Source organism: Scardinius erythrophthalmus (genome assembly GCF_964197995.2).
Source record: "Scardinius erythrophthalmus genome assembly, chromosome: 18".
Taxonomy (NCBI): Eukaryota; Metazoa; Chordata; class Actinopteri; order Cypriniformes; family Leuciscidae; genus Scardinius; species Scardinius erythrophthalmus.
The window spans coordinates 4713730-4735492 of record NC_138238.1 but is presented as its reverse complement, the minus strand read 5'-3'; the positions used below and the strand labels follow the sequence as shown (position 1 = coordinate 4735492).

The following is a 21763-nucleotide window of genomic DNA, read 5'->3' as shown; positions in this document are numbered from 1 at the left end:
TTGCTTAAGTTGCACGAGTGTCCATTACTGGCGGGACCCTTGCGATGACTTTAAACGGAACGTCCTGAGCCCTGAATCACTAAATTAAGTGCGGGTCACAATCGTGTTGCATTGTGGTCTATGGATCTGCCCAAAGTGAGTAGATTCCCTCCCTCGGTCAAAATCGAGGGGTCGAGGGTCTGCGGCCTTCGTCCACTTGGCAGCGGGGAAGTGCTTAGGGAAGTTTGCGAGTGTGTTTTATGCAGCCATAAAGTGTGTTGTTTTTACACCATCAATGTAAAAACACCTAACAATTTAAGTAACTGTTAACATGCTGAATCACAATGCGATTCCACACCTCTACAAGAAGTTGGGACAACAAGAAAACCTAGAAACTCACTAGTCCAGAGACCAAGAACTAAAGCATGCATGCAACTATTTAACTTCACAGTTAACCAGATTCTAAAATCATAAGATACTTGGTTGGCTCAAAAAAAGAAATAAACACACAATAGGCTTTATGCCGAATCACATGAACAAACGAGAACATTGTCTCATTGCATCGCATCCTCTTGTCAGTGAAAGTAATAATGACAGAACAAACTAACAACGATATCTGTGGACTTTTAAGGTAATCCGGTAACCTAGCTAGTTTATTTTTATTGTTGGCATCTTAAATATCTAAATGTTAGTGAGAAGAAGAAAAAAAAAAAACATATCAATCTGTATATGCGATGGATAACGGTTATGCCAACGCTATCTCACGACCAATTCGTACGAATTCGTGTGAGTGATTAAAAGGTGGCTAATTCGTACGAATTCGTACGACCTCGCTCGTACGAATTTGTACGACTTGTCTAAACCCACGTGATGGGTAGGTTTAGGGGTGGGATCAGGGGTAGGTCATTCACATGAATTCATACGAATTGGGCAATTCGTCAAATATGTACGATTTAGCAAAAATGTGCAAAAGTGATGTCGTATTAATCCGTACGAATTAGCCACCTCGTAGAATTCGTACGATTTGCCGTGAGATCAGGCTGGTTATGCTAATCTTTGCTCGCACCTTTGAAGATACTTGAGTAAAACGACTCTATTTAACGAAGCACATCAAAAAAGACCTTAACCGGAAGCGATGCAACCTATTTTACAGAATACAGAAGTTTTTTGCCCCTAACTCCCATTGGATCTTAAAAGAAGTGAACATGGCATATTTAGCTTTTTTCCATACTGTCATGCTCTAAAAAGGACAGAAATTATCATAAAACTTGCACTCATTCATGCATTATATTTCCAACTTTTCAGAGGCCAAAGCACAGGCTTGTACTTTATAGGATGTACTGTATACTGTAGAATATATTGCAAAAATCATGTGAACTACTTTTTGGAGTTCAACAGCCCCGTTCACATTTGGGAAAATAACAGCAAAGTACCACCATTTGCAAATGAATTATGATATGATAAAAGGAGAGTAGCGACAGCATGCATGATAAGCAGGAACTATGCAGGTTAATAACATACTGTACATCTGTGATGTGTTTGTATTGCATAAATAAAACAGAATGATTAATCAAATTTGTTCACTGACATTTCCTTTCTTGCAATAAAATCATGCATGCAATTTCTATTTTAGCTTGCTATTCATTATATTGATTTAATTTAGTTTGTTGGTTGTTTTGTCTCAAATGGGAATAAAGGTTTTTGCACGCGCCAGCTAGTTCAATATCTTAACATTTTTGAGAGCTTGTCATGAAACAACACTGCATGTATTTAGACACAATATATATGCATAATCACACACACATGAACAATAAATCCTTCCTTAATAATAGAATAAATTCATTCCAGGCGACTACCTGGCTCTGTTAGCAAATTAAATCCACTCTCATCTTAAGAGACGGCTTCATTTGTTTTGAACTGCGTTTAAACACACGGCCCCATCCGCAAGCCGTGTTGGCAGAGCTCGGCCCCTAATGCCCAGCTCTATTAGGGCACAGTCTCTCTACTGGGCTTTGCCAGAAACCATTCCACATTTTCATTCTAACCTCCTGTAGTTTCTTATTCTTTTGTATGAAATTAGAATTTATTAAAGCACTTTGGACAAAGGCATGCTGAGAAAAGTAAGAGCCAAAGTTGGTATCTTTAACCGGATTGGAAGTGAAGAGCCCTCGCCTCTGGAGGGACTGAAGTGCTCAGTATCTCATTGGGAAGGTCTTAGTTCTTCAGTCAGTCTGAGGTTTTCACTGCATAACAATCTCTAAACTCTACACTTATGATGTTAGCTTGCACAGGGAGTGGACAGCGAGACAGAAATGAGCAGATGAATAAACACAGTTGACATGTAGGGGTGAACGGGGCTAATTGTAACGCATCATGGTTTAATAGTATGCTAGCATGACACTATATAAAGAAAACATTGTGCCAAAATAAAAAAAATCTGTGTTCACTGAACATTTATTTAACCATAGCAAAAGTAAATTTAAGTTCTGTTTTTAGTGTTTATTTAAAATGATACAAATCTGCTTCTTTTCTATTATAATCACCAATCTTACAATGTGCACCATATTCAATAACGTTAGTGATGACTTCTTATGAATTTTATTGAGAAACCACGAGAAACAGGTGAATATAGATTCTATTCAGCAATGATTCATTATTATTATGGTTTGAAGTATGCTGTGTGTAGCCTATAGCTGTGTTTTGGGGTGTGTTCATTGTCAAAAACTGTTATTAAAATAATTGACGTTATTTTCTAAGAAAAAGTTAATGTATTTTATTGACCACATATTTTAGTTTGCCTTGAATGTTTGTATGGATTAGATCAGATAACATTTTAAGCAGTCATATCAAGGTCACATTTCGCCATTCTCTCGCGGTAAATAAAGAAAAAAGTACTCATTTCATTAGTATACTCGTTACACTAAATAAGAAAGTCAAAGTTAGGCTCTTCCATACACTTTTACCCAACAACCTGAACAAAACAAACAGGAAGCATAACTTACCAGAAATGTTTCAGGATGTCAAAACATACATCCAGTGTCATGTCACTTTGTTGCATCTGCACGTTTGTGTAAAATAAAACGAATCGAGTGTAACATTATTTACCAGAGAGGAGCCATTTCTTCAAGGAAGTCTCGTTAGGCCCTATTTTTTACAGTCTATGGTTAGGCCTCAACCGCGCGCAGATTGACAAACACAACAGCGACACCTAACGACTGAACGACAGAAAGGCTTCATGAGGGACCAATGTTTCACAAGTTCTGTCAAAGATATTTGGCATAGCTTTATTCACATCTTCTTTCATTCTATATCTCTATAACATATTGGATATTTATAAACACATTTAAAACAAATCTGGCCAAATTTATTTATATTTAAAATTAATAGAAAAAGAAAAAATACATTAAAGATAAATAATAGAAAACATAATAATATTAGTAATAATAATATAATTTTAAATAAACATTGTAACATTGTTAAATGTCCCTACTTGTTTGGACTCATACAAATATAGGCTAATATATAATGATATTAAAAATATATATGAATAATAATATAAATATAAATTAAAGTGAAACACAAGTAGCACTGGACGTGTTTTATGTGCTCATACTGTATACAGTACAGGTCCTGTGTTCATGGCAATAAAACAAACTAAACATCTCCACTAGATGGCAGTAGCTGTGGTTTGTTGCTCTGGCTGTTTGATGGACTAAAACCTGAACATTCAGCCAGAGATGGTCTTACATTAGTCATTTAGTGGCTTTAATTCAGCCTTCAGAAGGAGGAAGGCATGCAAACTCAATGTCCTGCATGACACCATCCTGTCTACTGAGGGTCTTTCATTAGAACATTACTGCCTTAGATAGCCCACAATCCTGTATTACGTTAATTGAAAGAATAACAAGTGATTGAAAGAATTAATTAAGAATTGAATCAATTAAGTTAATGAATCCATGAAAGTAAAGTGTTATTTAACTTACGACCCCATTCTTACCCAGAAATAAGCATTGCGGTCATTAGATATTTGCTCTGTAATTTCACTGGAACTTATTTACATCGTCACATCATTTCTTGCAGTGAACGGTTCTGTTGCATTTCAAGGGTTTCAGTTTTAAACCGTTCTGTTTCTTTGCTGTGAAATTGAAATTTTAGAAATGATTTAAATGTATCTGTGCTTATTAAACCTTTATAATGTTCATCTTTTAATCATTTAATTTGTTAACCATTTTAAAGTTGACCAAACCTTCTTAGCATTTTTTTTTATTGGTTTATTTATTTTAATTATTTAACATTTGAAGCTGACTAAACTTAGTCTAAACTTAATATTTAGACATTTTTAAACTGTATTACTTTATTAAATACATTATAAATGTATTTTTAAATGATTTTAATTATTACATTATTATTAATTTATTGCAATATTTTATTACTAATTTTTAAAATGGTTAACCTTTATTTAGCCATGTTTCATTTTTTCAAATAATTATTTTATTATATATTTTTTAAAACAATTTTAAGCAAATTAATATTTAATTTTGCCATTTTATTTATATATTTATTATTAAATATTTTTATTTATTTATTTAACCTTTATTGAGCCATGTATATGATTGTATATGCATTTATTTTATTATTGTATGCATTATATTGATCATATATCTGATGATTAGGCATTTGTAAAGCTGATTAAACCTTAATTTAGCAAACAAACCCGACAGAAATAAGACACAGGACAACGATGTGATTTCATAATGCATTTGTTCATGTATTTGTAAATCCTTGGCCTTCTGCAAGGCAAACAATCGGTGATGTGTGTGCTTTAAAAACCTGTGCAGTTTTTCTCAGCATCATTCTCAGGGAAACAGAGGCAGGACGTTTAAGGACAGAGGTCACAAGTCTCATACAGTTGTTGTTTCTGTGCATGATCATATCTAATATAAATTCTTGCTGATGTTAAACCATGAAAATGTGTTTGTGCCTTTCTCACCAATAATACTTCAGTCGTATCCTGTAAAACTCGCTCTCTTTGTGTGATGGGTATATTTGCTGCTTTGAAACTAAAATTTTAAAAAAGGTTCACATTTGCAATGGCTGATGAGCACAATGTTAAAGACAGGAATAAAACAATTTTTGACAATGATATCTTTCATAAAATGTAAGACGACAACTCTGCATCTAATAAATAAAATGGCATGGAACATTCACATACATGCTTGATCCCGCAGGATGTCCTGTCTGCAACAGTGCATAAATACATACCACCTACGGCTTTACAAATTCTACACGAATCACTTAATACAAAATAAAATTAATTAGTCGAACAAACAAACACTATTTTACAATAACAACAGAAGCCCGACTGGAATGGATCCATCATCAGAGAGATGATTTAAGACCAAAATAAAAGAACCCATTTAAATATATTATAAAGGAGACAAAACAATGTACAGTTTTTAAAACTTTAGTAGCCTTAGTATATTACAGATAGATATGGTCATTTAGTAACATCGAGGAGAAGTGCATAGCAAAATAGAGCGCAATTATCTTCCAGTCGCGGTGTAAAATCCTGATCGACTGACGTGTAAAAAAGCATCAAACTCAAACATTTAAGGCAGATCAGATCATTTGAAATTGGCATAGTCTGAGAAAATGTCGACAAAGTCCTGTACCACTCTGTAGCAGAAGTCATACTGTTCCTGCGGGCGGGAAGAACGAACAATGAGCAAATCGCTTAATAATAAGCAGGTTTTTCAGAAATATTGACAAAATGTTTTTATACAGATATTTTAACTATGATAGTTATCAAATATGATAGTTAGGTCAGTTGTGTTTGTAATTTTTTTTTGTACTGTTTTGTAAATCTTTTTATATATTTGAATATGAATCATAATTTAATCGATTACTAATTAATCATTTGTATTATTTTTTTATTCATTTATATTACTTGAATTAATGTTAAATTCATTTGGAATTGACATTAAAACAACTACTTTAATCATGGTTGTGATATTAATAATGTTTATTTAATCAGTATTACCAATTAATTTATACTAATAATGTATATTATTTAGCTGATTTATTTTACTTGGAATCATAATATATATATATATATATATATATATATATATATATATATATATATATATATATATATATATATATATATATATATATATATATTATGATTACATAGGGCTGTCAATTAATCGCATCCAAAATAAAAGTTTGTGTTTACATAATTTATGTCTGTGTACGGAGTAGAATTATTTTCTATATATAAATACACACACATGCATGTATATATTTAAGAAAATGTGTTATTTATATATAAAATATTTACATATAATATAAATTATATATAATATAAATATTAATACACAGTATATACATGCAAATATTTCTTAAATATATACATGCATGTGTTTGTATTTATATATAGAAAATAATTATACACCGTACACACACATGTATTATGTAAAACAAACTTTTATTTTGGATGCGATTAATCGTTTGAAAGCCCTGAAATATATATATATATATATATATATATATATATATATATATATATATATATATATATATATATATATATATTATTATTATTATTATTTCATTAGTATATATTACTTGATTTAAATGAATTAAAATTCAGACACTTTCAGAATCCTTCTGTCATTTTGTCACTTTTTCCTTGGGATAACCAGGATGCAATAGCATGTTACCACACTTTTATTGTAGTATTATAGCAGAAATGATGATTACTGTGCTTATTATGCATGTAAACGGGTGGTGGATATGAAGTGTGTGAAGGTTTGAACTGACCACTGTCTGCACCATGTGTGGCCGCTGCATTCGTAAACTTTTCACAGTCTGAAACACATCCAGCAAACCCTCGGCTTTCACTCGCTCCAGAATATTACTGAGAGCGATAAACGTACCGGTCCGACCCGCTCCGGCACTGCAGAACACACACACACAAAAACAAAAAGACATGACATAGTCAAATTAGGAAAGATATACCTTATATTACCCAGTATTTTCTTAAGTACACTGTAAGAACATGCAAGTACACGCACTGTAAAATAGGTCTCCTGTCATACGAGCGTTCACAGGAGGACGTTGTGACGTGACGTGACGTAAGTGCACTGTGATGTTCGCGCGAGTAGTAGCGTAGCGTACAAGCACGGTGGACCGCATGCCTTTCCTCACAGGAAAAGCAGAGAGGTTTGGTTACGCAGTACTTCTCACGCGAACTTCACAACGCACTTACATGCATTGTCAAAGTTCATAAAAAAAGTTACCGGCTAACTGGCAACTTTTCTCAGATTTACGCGGGTCATACTTTTATGGTTGGAAAAAACAGAAATCGCATCTCTGTGACATAATCTGACATTAGTGAACTGTAAACATGAGCACATTTATGTTGCTAAATAATCTCAGGGGGTATTTCAAGAAAATATTTTACGTCAAAAGGGTTCGGATGACAAAACAGTTTGGGAAACTGTTCTGGTCTAGGGTATGACTTCTTTTAGGGTGTGTTCACACTTGGCATGTTTGGTTGGATTAAAAGGATCTCTGGAGCGATTGCTCTGTTAGTGCGCTTCATATGAATAAGTGTCAACGCTGCCATCCGAACCCTGGTGACACCAAACAAGCGGACCGAGACGCTGAAAAGATGAGTCTCGATAAACAAACTCTGGTGCGGTTCGACTGAAATATTAATGCAAGCCGGAACAAAGACATGTAAACGAACCAAAAACAGGACATGATGTCACCAGATGTGACCCTAAAAAGCACAGAATGCTCAAGCAAACCTGTTTTTTCTCATCATAGTCGTGATGTTGCCCATTACAGTTCAGTACAGGCATCAGAACCGCGTCTCGTCGCTGTAGATCTGTGTTTGTGTGTGTGACGGAGGGATTCCTGCCGCTGTTTTGACTCCTTTACACACTTTATAAGCTCTTCACGAGTTCTCAGCTGGTCAAAATACCATCATATGTAGGCTACGAACATACAACGTGCACATTTAGCCCAGAACTCAGCATTGTTTTCGATGTCCGGTAAGTTCTGTCGCAAAATGTACGTAATAAAATACGGCCAATCAGGTTGTGAACATATCCCTATGCCTTAGGTTCGGTATCAAAATGCCAATGTGAACGCTAAGCAGACCAGGACTAAATGTTATTTTTTTCTTTGGTCCGGACCAAGCGAATCAAGTGAACTGAACTACAAGTATGGACACACCATAAAACTGCTAGTTAAAGGTGAGTTTACCTGCAGTGCACGGCGATGGGGTGGTTGCCCGACTGCTGCTGTTGTTTCTGCACCGATGCGATGATGTCGATCATCCCTTTACCGTCGGCTGGGATTCCGATCTCTGGCCAGCCGTGGAAATGAAAGTGCCGAACCAAACGTGTCTGTTTCTCCTGTTAGGAAAACACATACACACCAACATGCATTACAAGTGGCCACCACATATTAACTCCAAAGGTACACCAAAGCAACTTACAAAAAAATGCAAATGGCAATGCATGCAATATTAGCATTTACAGTGCAAATCATATCAGAACGCGCGCTCACCGGGCCGTATGTGAGCACCAGATCTCTGAGACTGAACGTCTCACACAGCGTGTCTCCTTTAATCTCCACTGTGAAGTCCCCGTAAGTCACTGAATCCTCAGTAGGCCAGTACTGAAAACACTTGTCCTGCAACACACACACACTTCAAATGACAAAGCTGACAGGAGTTATTCTAGGAAGTTGTGCGAGAGTGTCTGCACAACTGGATTTGTAACGTGTGTGTTTGTACCTGATCTCTCTCCTGCAGTTCTGTCAGCATCACGATTGAGTGACACTTCCATTCCCAAACCATCCTCCAGAAATCATCCACCGTGTGTGACAGAGGACCCTGTGTGGCGATGAAGTAGTCCTTCTGCCGGTACCCCTGGAAAACAGAAACACATGAGATATATATATATATATATATATATATATATATGTGAATAATACAGACCAGGATCAAAAATACAAATATAAACTGGCCTTGGAGTGTGAATAAAACAGTAACTTGCCAGTTTATTGGGAAATGCAACATAATGCATGATTTGAATCGAATTATAAGAATAACAGTCTGAGCCTCACTAATGTAAGAGACAAAAGAAAATAATACTTTTATTCAGCAAAGGTGCATTAGTTTGATTAAAGGTGACAGTAAAGACATTTATAATGATACAAAAGAACTGTTTTCAACATTGATGATAATCATAAATGTGTCTTGAGCAGCAAATCAGCATATTAGAATGATTTCTGAAGGATCATGTGACACTGAGACTGGAGTAAAGAAGCTGAAAATTCAACTTTGATCACAATATATTCAAATAGAAAAGTTATTATAATTCGCAATAACATTTCTCAACTTTACTTACAGCAATGTTAATCATATAATTAAAATGTCTACTTAAAACACATCCCATGACTCTTTTCCAACAGCTTTTATCTCAGTGGAAGTTTTTCCATTACAAGTTTATCTTTTTTTTTTACCATTTGACTTTTTCCAGTGGGAAAATAGCTAAATAATGCTACTGGACAAAAATATAATAATGTAAAATACAGGTTCATGGCTGGTAATAAATGTTTGTTGATGGTAAATTGGAAAAATTTGCTTTCTGAATTTTTAAAATGAAAATATTAAAATTGTCCCTGTTTACTTTCTTAACAAGTATCCCTTGTGTTGAAAGAAAATAATGTTCATTTCATCATGAGACGCCTCTGAAACGTGAAAAGAGTCATTAAACACTTACATCAATGAAAGATGCGTTGACATAATCGGTGAACTCCTGACCTCTTTTCATCGATAGGATGACTCGGTTAAAATCATCTGAAAAATGAATGAGAAAACACATCAGATGAAACATAAATGGCCCGAATGACCTCTAGCATAAAGGCTGTGTTTTGAACTGCATGACTCACGATTACAACTACAGGCACAAGCAGAACAGGAAAAGGAAGAGAGATTTCTGATTAACTTCCTCATAAACAAAGCTGAGCAGCACAACAACATGCATTTGGCAGATGGAAAGAGACATCAAATATGTTCCTCAAACTATTATTTAACATTGTCTTTTAGATTAGCCGGCATAATTCATTCAGGTTTTTCGATCTTCACGTGTGGAGAAGATCATAAACTCACATGGAATGATCTGAAGGACCCTGTTTTTCTTCATGTTGGCAGGCAGGTTGCCCGTCCTCATGTTCTCCTTCATAATACGCATGTTTGTCAGTTTCTGAAAAAACAGAAATCAATAAAAAAAAAAATCAATCAACAACTAAACAACTAGGCATGCGACGGTAACAAATTTTCATATCACGCTAATTTATGAAGCTTTTATTACAGGTTTATTGCATCATCACGATATTGAATTGAAGTGTTGTCCTCCTAACAGGTTTAATATCTTTTTGTTCTTAAATGAAAAATAACTCTGAAATGTAATACAATAAAATATATAAACTAAACACGTTTCAAACTGATTAAAGTGCAAAAGGAACTATAAAGATAAAGGATCAGAACATTTCCAATCAATAAAAGACCAATCAATGTTTTAGTCCACATTGACGTAAAAATGTAAACAGATGTTTGAAAATAGCCTATTAAGTCTTAAAGTATTAAGCATTTATGTATTGGGTGCTGTGATAAACACCACAGCAAATACAAAATGAATGGTTGTTTGAAAATATTTACTGTACTGTAAGTCACGTACACACTGCAGTTGTCAGTTCACCTTTTAGTGCTGTACACACACACTTCAGTAAATTACTCTAGTAGTTAGTTCTACAACTGAACTAACTCCAGAAAAACGCAGGTAGTGACAACCGCTTTTTTAATGCAGTTCTATGCAGTGTTTTCTGAACGAACTGAACAACTAGTTGTTAATGACGAATTTAAACACTGTATGTGTGAAGAAAACCATGCAGAATATAACAAGTCTTTTGATCGCTGTAATATTACTTTTGTCAATATCAGCGGATACCAAACACGCGAGACACCAGAACTTGTGTTATGTGTGGTTGACACTCCTGAAACTTTCCAGTGAGTTTGTGGCCAGAAAGTAGCGCAGCTGTTTTGTTTACTGGGTGCATTTCTGCTGTTCATAAGCGCCATCTACTGTCAGAGAGCGGAAGTGCACTTTCATTCAGCGTCTTCCGCCAGGTTTCTCATCCATGTTGGGGTTGGTTACATCAGACATGTCTACACACCACTAGTGTCAGTAAATATCCTCACCCTAAACTCCTCCTCCAGGCCCACGCGGTCAAGCGGAGCATTGGTGTTGTGGAGTTTCTGCAGGTGTCCCTCCAGAGAAGACACGTCCAGCTCTGTGTCCCCGTACAGGAAGTACTCCAGCAGAGCCTGATAGATGAATGCGTACTGCAACTACAACACACACACACACACACACCTCAGCACACCTTTAAACATGCATGGCTTCTAGGTAGCTGCTTCAGTCACCTGTTTTTTTTCTATAATGACAATCAAAAATGAAGTAGGTAGATGAAGAATTATGCAAAAACCAATGGCATGCGCTACTCACATCTGTCTGAATGAGCTGTGATCTCTGCTCACGTATCCGCGACACGAAACCGGAGACGTCCACCTTCTGTTCTGTGTACATCATGTCAATCATGGCATCAATGACGATGAACGTTCCTGTCCTGCCCACGCCAGCACTGACACAGAGACAGACGCCATTATTCACAGAACCAACGAGAATACATTCACTTTGCTGGTCTTAGTGTGAGTGATTCATTAGTGCACATTATTCCAAAAAAACAAACATTGGTAACACTTTACGTAAAGCCTTTATGATGCATTATGAAAGTATTTTTAATGCTATAATTACGCCTTATATTGCACCTTATAACGCATTGTATGATCTCATGAATAATTGTAAGGCAGTTACCCCTTTAAAACATATAATGCATAATTTACCAAATTTTCCTTTCACCTTTGGTTACAATTATTTATGAAAGGATATAATGCATTATATATTATATAATATCATGCAAATACATTTATAATGCAATATACATAAATGCAATTAGTAAAGTGTTACTAAAATATTTTATCAAAATGTAATACTTTTTCAACTCTTCCAAACACCTATAATACAGGGACCAGTTTTTCCACAATATAATTTCATATAATATAAATAATAATCAAAATATCAATGATCTTGAGGGATAAAAATAAAATTTTCTATCAGAATATGTTTATATATTGCATATTAAAAAAACATACTATATTTAGAAATATAACATTTTTGTTTATTTATTTATCATGTTGAAAACAAAACATGCACAAACATGTTATTAGTTGTAATTCATTTTTTTTAAATATTATTTTTTTGTATAATTATTTTTTTAGTTCTAAATGTTTTGTGTGTGTGACACCACGACACAGCTTTCATAAAGTCTTCACTTCAAAAAAATTCACAATAATTGCAAGTGAGAAATAAATGATCTGGAAACACAAGGACAAACACACATATTTTCCCTCGCCTTATTCTGATCTGAACACCAGAGGGCATGAGTGATCAACCGAGCTAATGCACAAACCCTCAAAACTGAAGTGCTCTGTATTATTGCTGACGCTGCGTTTGCTTGTTCAGGACACAGGATGAGGATAGAGGGTCAAGACTATGACACACACACACACACACACACACTGATGATGAGTGGACAGACGGGACATTGTGTCATGAAACCCAGGCATTGACTTCCATGAATTCACTTTATGAATATGACCAATCAGCAGTGAGAAAGGACCTTCCTTCACCTAATTCAAATCACATGCTAATTGTTCTGAATAATGTCTATCATTGTCTGATCCAATTAATTATGCATGCATGACTGACGCAAAAGCGTCTGCAAGTTCTCAAAAAATATTACTGTGGACGGAAGTTATGTAAAATGTGTCCTTTTTCCGAAAGCTGAAATTCAAATGAGCGCTTTCATACCGCAAGTTATTGTTACTGTGTAAAAGTAAGAAGTTTGGCAATGTAGATCAGGAAGATTGGGCTCTTGATAAAACTTAAAGGTATAGCGGAGGATCTTTCTGAATTTTAGATAAGACCCGCCCTCTCCACTTTTTGAAAAGTTTGATTGATTCACCAGAATGATTGACAATTAGGAAGACCAATAGTATAGGCTATCCACCCGGAAGTAAAAAATCCTCCGCTATACCTTTAAATATCAAATCTTGAAAATAAAGCTTTTTGATCAGATTTGACCTTTATGGCATTTGAAATATAAAATATTAGCTATATTATAACATGTTCTGAAGTAAATCTAAGTGTTTTTGCTTGTGCAAATGTTGCTACTTATTGTAATAGTTATAATACATAATATTTTTTTTTAAACAATTAATTAAAATGATGTTATAAATCATTACATAATTTCTCATTTTATTTTCTATAATCATTGTCTGCAGCTAACCTGCCATGGCTTTGAATACAAATATAGTATTCTAATATCACTTTTTCATTAGATTAATGACTAATATTGATTTATTAACAAGTAATACAACATTAAATATTGTTCAACATATTAGTGTTGTACATTTAAACGAACATTTCTGAAAAGAAGCTATTTTGCATGTGCATTAATTGTATAGTAATGTATTGCGTATCGCTCAAAAGTTTGAAATGCAAAGTAAAGGCAAAAACTAGTGACATGAAAGTTTTGAGCTGCTCATTATAAAACAGAGAATACGACACAAGGTCAAAAGAAATGTTGTGCGTCTTTGCATGATGAGATTGCAGACCAAAACACACTTCACACCTCAATGATCATTCTTCACACAAGAAGTGTGACTCGACAGCTTTAGTTCTCGCCTGATATGAAGTTAAGAGCACAAGAGTCACGCTGAAAGACGACCCACCTGCAGTGCACCACGATGGGCCCGGCGTACGAGGGGTTAACCTGCTTCACCTTCTTCAGGAACTTGAGCATGCCGATGGGCGAGAAGGGAACGCCGAAGTCAGGCCAGCTGGTGAAGTGAAGCTGCGTGACCAGACGGGGAGTTTTGGTGCCGTCGCTGGCCTGCTGTGGTCACACACACAGGAAAGACACATATATACACGCACTTCAACAAACCAAACTGCTCTTAAGCCACAAACACATCATTCAGCTTAAGAATAAACCGAGGGAGAAGCTCTACATGCTCTCAGAATAATACTTTCAGAAATATTTATCCACAATAGCAAGAGACATTTCATCTACAGCTTGCATGAAGATGACTTCAGCGTACTCAGACTTACATATTGCACACAGAATTTGCGTATCGTGTAGTCCACCAGTACAGTAAAGTCTTCCACAGCGACACGCACGTTACCGTACGTCCAGCATCCCTGATCGGGCCAATACTGATAACACTTATCCTACAGAGAAAAACACAGTGTATTTACAATGAGATAATCATAGTTACCATTATTTTTAGCTCATTTATTTAACCCAACAAAGTCATAATAACGGTGACCATGGTAACAAAGGAGGAGTGGTAAAATGAACAAAGGAAAGCAGGAACTGATGAAATGCAAACTAAAAGTAATTGTGACAATTCTAAATAAATTAAAAAAATATGTTGTTTTTGTAGAAAAAAAAAAAATATATATATATATATCTGCTAATATAGTTACCATTATTTTATTTTATTTCTTAATTTCTTTTTATGTTTTATGTACTAATAAATAATAAATAAATAAAAACTAAATGAATAAAAATGCTGCAAACCTGCATTTCTTTCATAGTAAAAAAAAAAAACTTGTTTCTTACTTGTATTAAATAAATGTAATTATAAATAAATTCATTTAATAATAAATGAATTTACAAATAAAAAATAAGTTTACAAAAATGCTCCTTACCGCTACAAATATAGCAGCTAATATAGTTACCATTATTTTAGTTTATTTCTTAATTTCTTTTTATGTTTTATGTACTAATAAATAATAAATAAATACAAACTAAATGAATTAAAATGCTGCTAACCTGCATTTCTTTCATAGTAAAAAAAAATACTTGTTTCTTACTTGTATTAAATAAATGTAATTATAAATAAATTCATTTAATAATAAATGAATTTACAAATAAAAAATAAGTTTACAAAAATGCTCCTTACCGCTACAAATATAGCAGCTAATATAGTTACCATTATTTTAGTTTATTTCTTAATTTCTTTTTATGTTTTATGTACTAATAAATAATAAATAAATACAAACTAAATGAATTAAAATGCTGCTAACCTGCATTTCTTTCATAGTAAAAAAAAAAACTTGTTTCTTACTTGTATTAAATAAATGTAATTATAAATAAATTCATTTAATAATAAATGAATTTACAAATAAAAAATAAGTTTACAAAAATGCTCCTTACCGCTACAAATATAGCTGCTAATATAGTTACCATTATTTTAGTTTATTTCTTAATTTCTTTTTATTCAATGTTTTATGTACTAATAAATAATAAATAAATAAAAACTAAATGAATTAAAATGCTGCTAACTTGCATTTCTTTCATAGTAAAAAAATACTTGTTTCTTACTTGTATTAAATAAATGTAATTATAAATAAATTCAATACAATTTAATAATAAATGAATTAATTTACAAATAAAAAATAAGTTAACAAAAACGCTCCTTACCCTGTACAAATATAGCTGCTAATATAGTAACCATTATTTTAGTTTATTTCTTTATTTCTTTTTATTTAATATTCTTCTTCCTTTTACTAAATAAGTATATAAATAATAAATAAAAACAAAGTTAATAAAAATGCTGCTCAACTGCATTTTCTTAATACAAAATAAAGCTGCTAATATAGTTACCATTATTTTAGTTTCGTTCTTTCTTTTTTAAATTTTAGTATTATTAAAATAAATATATATATTTTCTTGTAAAATAAATAAATGCAATTCTAAATAATTACATTTAATAATAAAAAAATGTATAAATAAATAAGTAAAGTTAACAAAAATGTTACTAACCTGTACAAATATAGCTGGTAACACAGCTTAGGTTACTTTATTTCTTCTATTCATACTATTTGAATGTACATGAACTAATATAGTAATGTAACATAGTCTATTAATAATACTAGTAATAAAAGTTACTCAAAATACAAACAAAAGGCAAGAAAACAGTGCCATGAAAGTTTTCTTCCAATCGATATAAAAGCGAGAGCACGTCACAAGGTCAAAACATGTAGTTCTGTAGATAAACATAAACGCATTACACGCCAATCCTGTAGAGTAAATCTGTCTAACACTGCCACAGAACAGCTGTAAGTGCATTAGAGTAGTAAAGGTGACTTTTAAGACACCCTGATGCTAATCTGAGCTCTTAAAGCAGCCCGTCTGTCAATCAGCATTATCCAGCCTGAGAGCGGAGGATAAATCTCTCTTAATGAGAGTTTGCAGACTAATTAGGTTAAAGCCAGAGAGAGCTTTATCAGCCATTATTAAAATCATCGATTCCAAGCCCTACTCAAAGCTGATTTGAATCTCCTCTCCGTCCTGCGTCTCATTGATTGGTCTTTCTAGAGACGCTCACGGCCGTGATGGAGAGGAGGCTTGTGACACCTGGACATGGGAGGCCGTCGAAATGAAGACGCTCAATGACGATCAGCAAATTAGGTTTATACAAAGGAACTGATTTGAAATCAAATAGATTTTTTCAAAACGTGATCGTATGCCTTTTTTGTGTAATTTGGCATAAGTATTAGAGGCTGTGCAATGTTGTACACATCGAAGGGAAAAAAACTTTGACTAAAAGTATCAACCAAATGCATATACATGTAATTTAATGCTAATATATATTGCCTTGCGATTCAGCAAATGTAATGCTATGCAGCTTTCCGACATCAGATTCATTTACAGATCAAAAAAAGGATACACACCTCTTTTCTCTCTTTCAGATTCGTTAGCATTACAATAGTGGCTGATTTCTGTTCCCATATCATTCTCCAGAAATCTGCAACCGTGTCTTGTTTCGGACCTGAAACACAGAGGTCATCTTATCGAGTTTAATTATGTCTGACTGTAGCTATGAAACCGCACAAACAGAACGTGCGACTGCTCACCACATCTTATTTTTATATTCAGATGAACTCACCTTGTGCTGCAATAAACTTATTCTTCTCTTTATAGCCCTGGGGAAGCGGGACATGAAACCAAGACTTAAAAAATAACTTCAACTCTTTCAACTTTTTTGTCTGATGAAATCATGCGGTTTTATGGCAAATCAGGGTGAACAACTTTACTTGAAGCCTTAATGTATAATGCATTATATTCATAATGTTTGTCATAAATACTTGTGACCAAAATCAGTTGTTTGACATGTTTAATGCATTAAAGGTGTAACAATGCATATATAAGTATTATGATGTATTATAACTGGGGTTATAATTATTCCTAAGATCATACAATGCATTATAATGTGCATTACAAGGCATTATTAATGCATTAAAAATACTTTTATAATGCACTATATATAAAGGCTTTAAGTAAAGTGTTACCTAAATGATAACAATTTGACAGTGGTTCTTTACTAAATGATGCAATGCATCCTCATTTGCAACATAATTAAATTGAATTAAAAAATATATATTTTCAATATGTTTATTGTTGTTTCTCATGCTCAATTATTGTATTTTGAACAAGAAATGCATGTTTAAAAAATTAAATTAAATGAAACACTTCTGACAGAGTGCTGCAGGCGTGATCGTGTTTTATAATGGCGTTTTTCACTTGGGGTGTGAGTGTGTGCAGTATATTACAGCTATTCAACTTATGTTTACCACAGTCATTATTTTACTCATAAACTGAAAACCCCCATTATAAAAACCCATAGGGAATATGTCTCTATTTCCTTGTCAACTTGATCGCAGTGCATTGATGCATTTTACGGCGTGGCAAATCACTTACGTCAATATATGATGCATTGACATAATCTGAACACGGGACCCCATCGATCGGTGTTAAAATCACTCTGGAATGATCATCTGGATAACAGGAAAGACAGAAATGTTTTGTTAATTTCTAAACATAGACACACATTTGATTGCTCCTTCTCAGGCCCTCCGTGAGTTTGTGATTTAACTTCTAAACGGCAAATTTACATTTTAAAAATAATAGTAAAATGTGAATAGCATGGATGCGAGCATAAGGAAATGAAAGTGATAAATGCTGTATTTCGAGAAGTTGATATTTGACGTGCGAGGGTGGCAAAACCTCAGTGTGAATATCACAAGAACTGAGATGAGCTGATGTCCAGACACGCTAATATCGAAATCTACGGGGGTGATATTGGCTCAGATCTTTATTCCTGTTCATTTCTCCTGCATTCAACATGTTGATTATGAGAACTGATTGTTTGCTTGCCATCTAATCTACCAAGACCGTAATGTGTGTCCTTGTTATGAGACGATCAGCGATGTGACTGGTCATAATGTTTTGGCTCATCAGTCAGACAGAGAGAGAGAGAGATTGAACTTTCTCCCGAGGTTTTTTCCTCCATTCTGTCACTGATGGAGTTTGGGTTTATTCCCAATATTCAACAACATTATTGATCTGGCTGCACTGACACTACTGGATAATAACTGAACTGAGCTGGACGATGACATCAGTGTTTTCTGCAGAACTGCTTTATGGATTAAATTTAATAACTGATGATCTTTACAACGGAAATGACTTCAGCTGAACAATGACGATATTACCTTTTTAGAGCTGCTTTTTACAGCCGAGATGATCACTGTTCGCACCGTTAAATCATCCAGTTATCACTGTAAAGCTGTTTTGAAACAATCTGTATTGTGTAAAGCGCTATATTAATAAATGTGACTTAAACAGATGAAAAGACAAGAGAATTCTTACATGGTAAGATGTTTGGATATCGGTTCTTCTCCTTGTTTTCTTCTTTATTGGCCTCATCACATGTTCCTTGCTTCGAACCCCCTGGTATTGACTGTCAACAATACAAAATAACATGTTCACAACACTAAACCAATGTCCATACCACCCTAAGCGCATCTGATCTTGGATGCGGTGTTAAATAACGCTTTTTTTTGGACTTGGACGGCAGCCTGTCTGGGAATAACAGATGCTGTAAGCTTTCTGCATTATAATTAAAAGAATTCGGACACTCCAAGTACGTTGCACATGCTGAGAAACTTGTGTTTTATGTGTATATTACACTCTCTCGTCTCTACACAAATGCATTGTTGTGGATCATGCACCTGAGATATTCACCCATCATTAAACTTAAAAAAAATGACTTGATTTCATTTAACTAAATTGCACTTGAATTGTTACCCAACACATTCATTCTTACAGAATTGTGCATTTGAGTTAACCTGATCATGCTGTTCAAATTCCCACCAAACTTGTCATTTTGTTATTGCTGAAAATGAATGATATTACTGACGCTTTGTTCCTGTATGTATAGGCCATTGTTCCACCGGCAGAGCCACTTCCATTCCGACTTAAATAGTTTAAGTGGCCATTAAGATTGTTGAGCATAAACATCGTTTCCATGGGACAGAAAATTCACATGGATCATTCAGTGTGTTGCTGAATCATGGGCCTGTGAGAGGAGTGAATCTTGAATCATGCGTCTAAAAGCAGGAGTGAGGGACATTCTCGAATGAGTCAATGCCTGGTGACTCCTGAACGTCTTAATTCCAGTAATTCTCAGCGGGAAATGAGAGCAGTTGAGCCATCAGCAAATGTGGAAGGATATTTGCTGATCCACATGAATGCGCCGGAGTGTTTCTGTTAATAACAGCACGGTAATGCACCATCAGCTTCTTTACGAGCCACAAGCGAAATAACACACACAAACACCAATGCTGAACTTGCAGCAACATGAGTGATGTAATCAGTGTAAACAACAATAATGAGCTGCCGCACTTGCAGACCGGGTCTAGTTTTCTATTTATTTTTGCAATTTTCAGATCGCCATGATTGGTGTTGAAATAATTGATACCAAGTTACCAATAAAATGAAATTTCACAATTCTCAAAACTAAAATGCTCAGAAACATACTATTATAATAAAATAATAAATATTAAATGGAATATTAAATTAATGACATTCAGTTTTCAATGATTTCTCAAATAACTAGCATTGTCTTCACTGCATCATTATTAAATAATATATTAAAACTGATTAATGCTGTTGAGAATCAGGCGTGTAAAATGTTTTCTGACTAAATGTGTGTACAATTTCGTTACCACTGAGAAATTAATATGCTGCAAAATGTACTAATAGACAAAAAATAATAAATATTAAATCAAATATTACATATAATTAAAGGCACTTTGCTTCAGTGTTTTCTCAAATGAATAACTAGGATTGTCTTCACTGCATTGTATATATATATATATATATATATATATATATATATATATATATATAAAAGACATAAATGTGTTCATATTTGATTTTGAAGGGCTTATTAAAGCTACTAAAGTCATGAGTATTTTTCTTGTCAACATTATTGTATTTTTTATCTCTAACCATGATCAATATTCTTTTAAAATACAATCTTTACATGCACACACACACAAAAAAACTCACATTATACTCTTCCCGGAAGAGCTTCCCATCATCGGCCGAGCGTATCCGATACTCTTCTTCCAAGTTGTCTACTGGGATGGGGAAATAAGTTTTGGAAGTGGAAGGGGATCTTGGCAGTAAGACCACCGTCTGTTGCTCTGTAGAGGAACACGGTAAATGAATGTTAAAGACAATCGCTTGAAAAGTAATCAGTCTTTAGGAGATGCAACATTTTATGTGAATTCAATAGACATTTACTTCACGGTTTAAACGATATGTGCAAAAAATACAATCACCTCACCAACTGACACACAAACATGCAAGTTGACTGACAGGTGGTGTTCCACTGTTTGTATACCTATTAGTGCAAATTATCTTGCTATATTGTATCTGAAAGTGACTTTTTGTTTATAGAGCTGCTGTATAGAAACGTTAACGCTTTGATTGCTATTTCAGGACAGCACATTTCCGGACCTTTTTTTTATGCTGTCTTTCATCACTGGTGTGTGTGCGTGTGTGTGTGTGTATGTGTGTGTGTGTGTGCGTCTTGCACATCCAGGTGAGGTATATAGATAGATTTGGTCAGTATCATCAATCGTAATTGGGTTTGATGTTAGGGAAGACTGCCAGTAAAAATTCTCTACGTTTAAATCTATATTTTTAAATTCTATAATTTAGTCCAAAAAAATTTGTCCCACCTAAATATATAACAGGACACTGTTAAAATACTTTTTTATTTAAAGAATATCATGTCAAACAGTTTTATCACCCAGGCAAACATGCTAAGGGGCCGTTCACACAGAACGCGTTTTTCCATTCCACTGCACTACTTTTCCATTGTTTTTCAATGCAAACACACACTAGACGGATCTTTAGCCGATGTGCACATGACACGTCATTCTAAAAACTTGGCGCTCAAGTTACAAGAAATTCAGCTTGTTATTAAAAACCACATCACTTCTCTTTTTTCTTTTTCTTTTTTTCTTTTTTGTTGCTACAATGATTGTTTTTTAAAAGCAAAAACACGTTCTGTGAACCGGCCTTAACACCATAATTCTATTTTTCAGGAAAGCTATCAGCATGCCTTTTTAAAAGAAACAGGCATATTCAAAGCAGCATATTATGCACATATGCTTCATAAATGCAAGTGACCCTTGTAGCACCAAAATAAACCCACAAC

The 21763-nt window shown here is 34.2% G+C and overlaps 1 protein-coding gene across 8 annotated transcripts in view; it reads right to left on the bottom strand.

Annotated features, from left to right (window-relative positions):
- Positions 1-4723: 4723 nt before the first annotated feature.
- The window catches only part of ptprea (protein tyrosine phosphatase receptor type Ea), an 88252-nt gene continuing 71212 nt past the window's right edge, over positions 4724-21763 (bottom strand). For all 8 annotated transcript variants that reach the window (XM_081393553.1, XM_081393554.1, XM_081393555.1 and 5 more), the window contains 16 exons: positions 20605-20741; positions 18901-18991; positions 17953-18029; positions 17141-17177; positions 16926-17023; positions 14295-14414; positions 13916-14079; positions 11568-11703; positions 11261-11410; positions 10172-10265; positions 9783-9859; positions 8792-8926; positions 8563-8688; positions 8257-8408; positions 6805-6940; positions 4724-5678 (listed from right to left, as the gene is read on the bottom strand). In XM_081393553.1, the coding sequence (XP_081249679.1) occupies positions 5604-5678; positions 6805-6940; positions 8257-8408; positions 8563-8688; positions 8792-8926; positions 9783-9859; positions 10172-10265; positions 11261-11410; positions 11568-11703; positions 13916-14079; positions 14295-14414; positions 16926-17023; positions 17141-17177; positions 17953-18029; positions 18901-18991; positions 20605-20741 (1805 nt within the window). In that variant the 3' untranslated portion in view covers positions 4724-5603. The remainder of the gene's footprint in view (positions 5679-6804; positions 6941-8256; positions 8409-8562; positions 8689-8791; positions 8927-9782; positions 9860-10171; positions 10266-11260; positions 11411-11567; positions 11704-13915; positions 14080-14294; positions 14415-16925; positions 17024-17140; positions 17178-17952; positions 18030-18900; positions 18992-20604; positions 20742-21763) is intronic.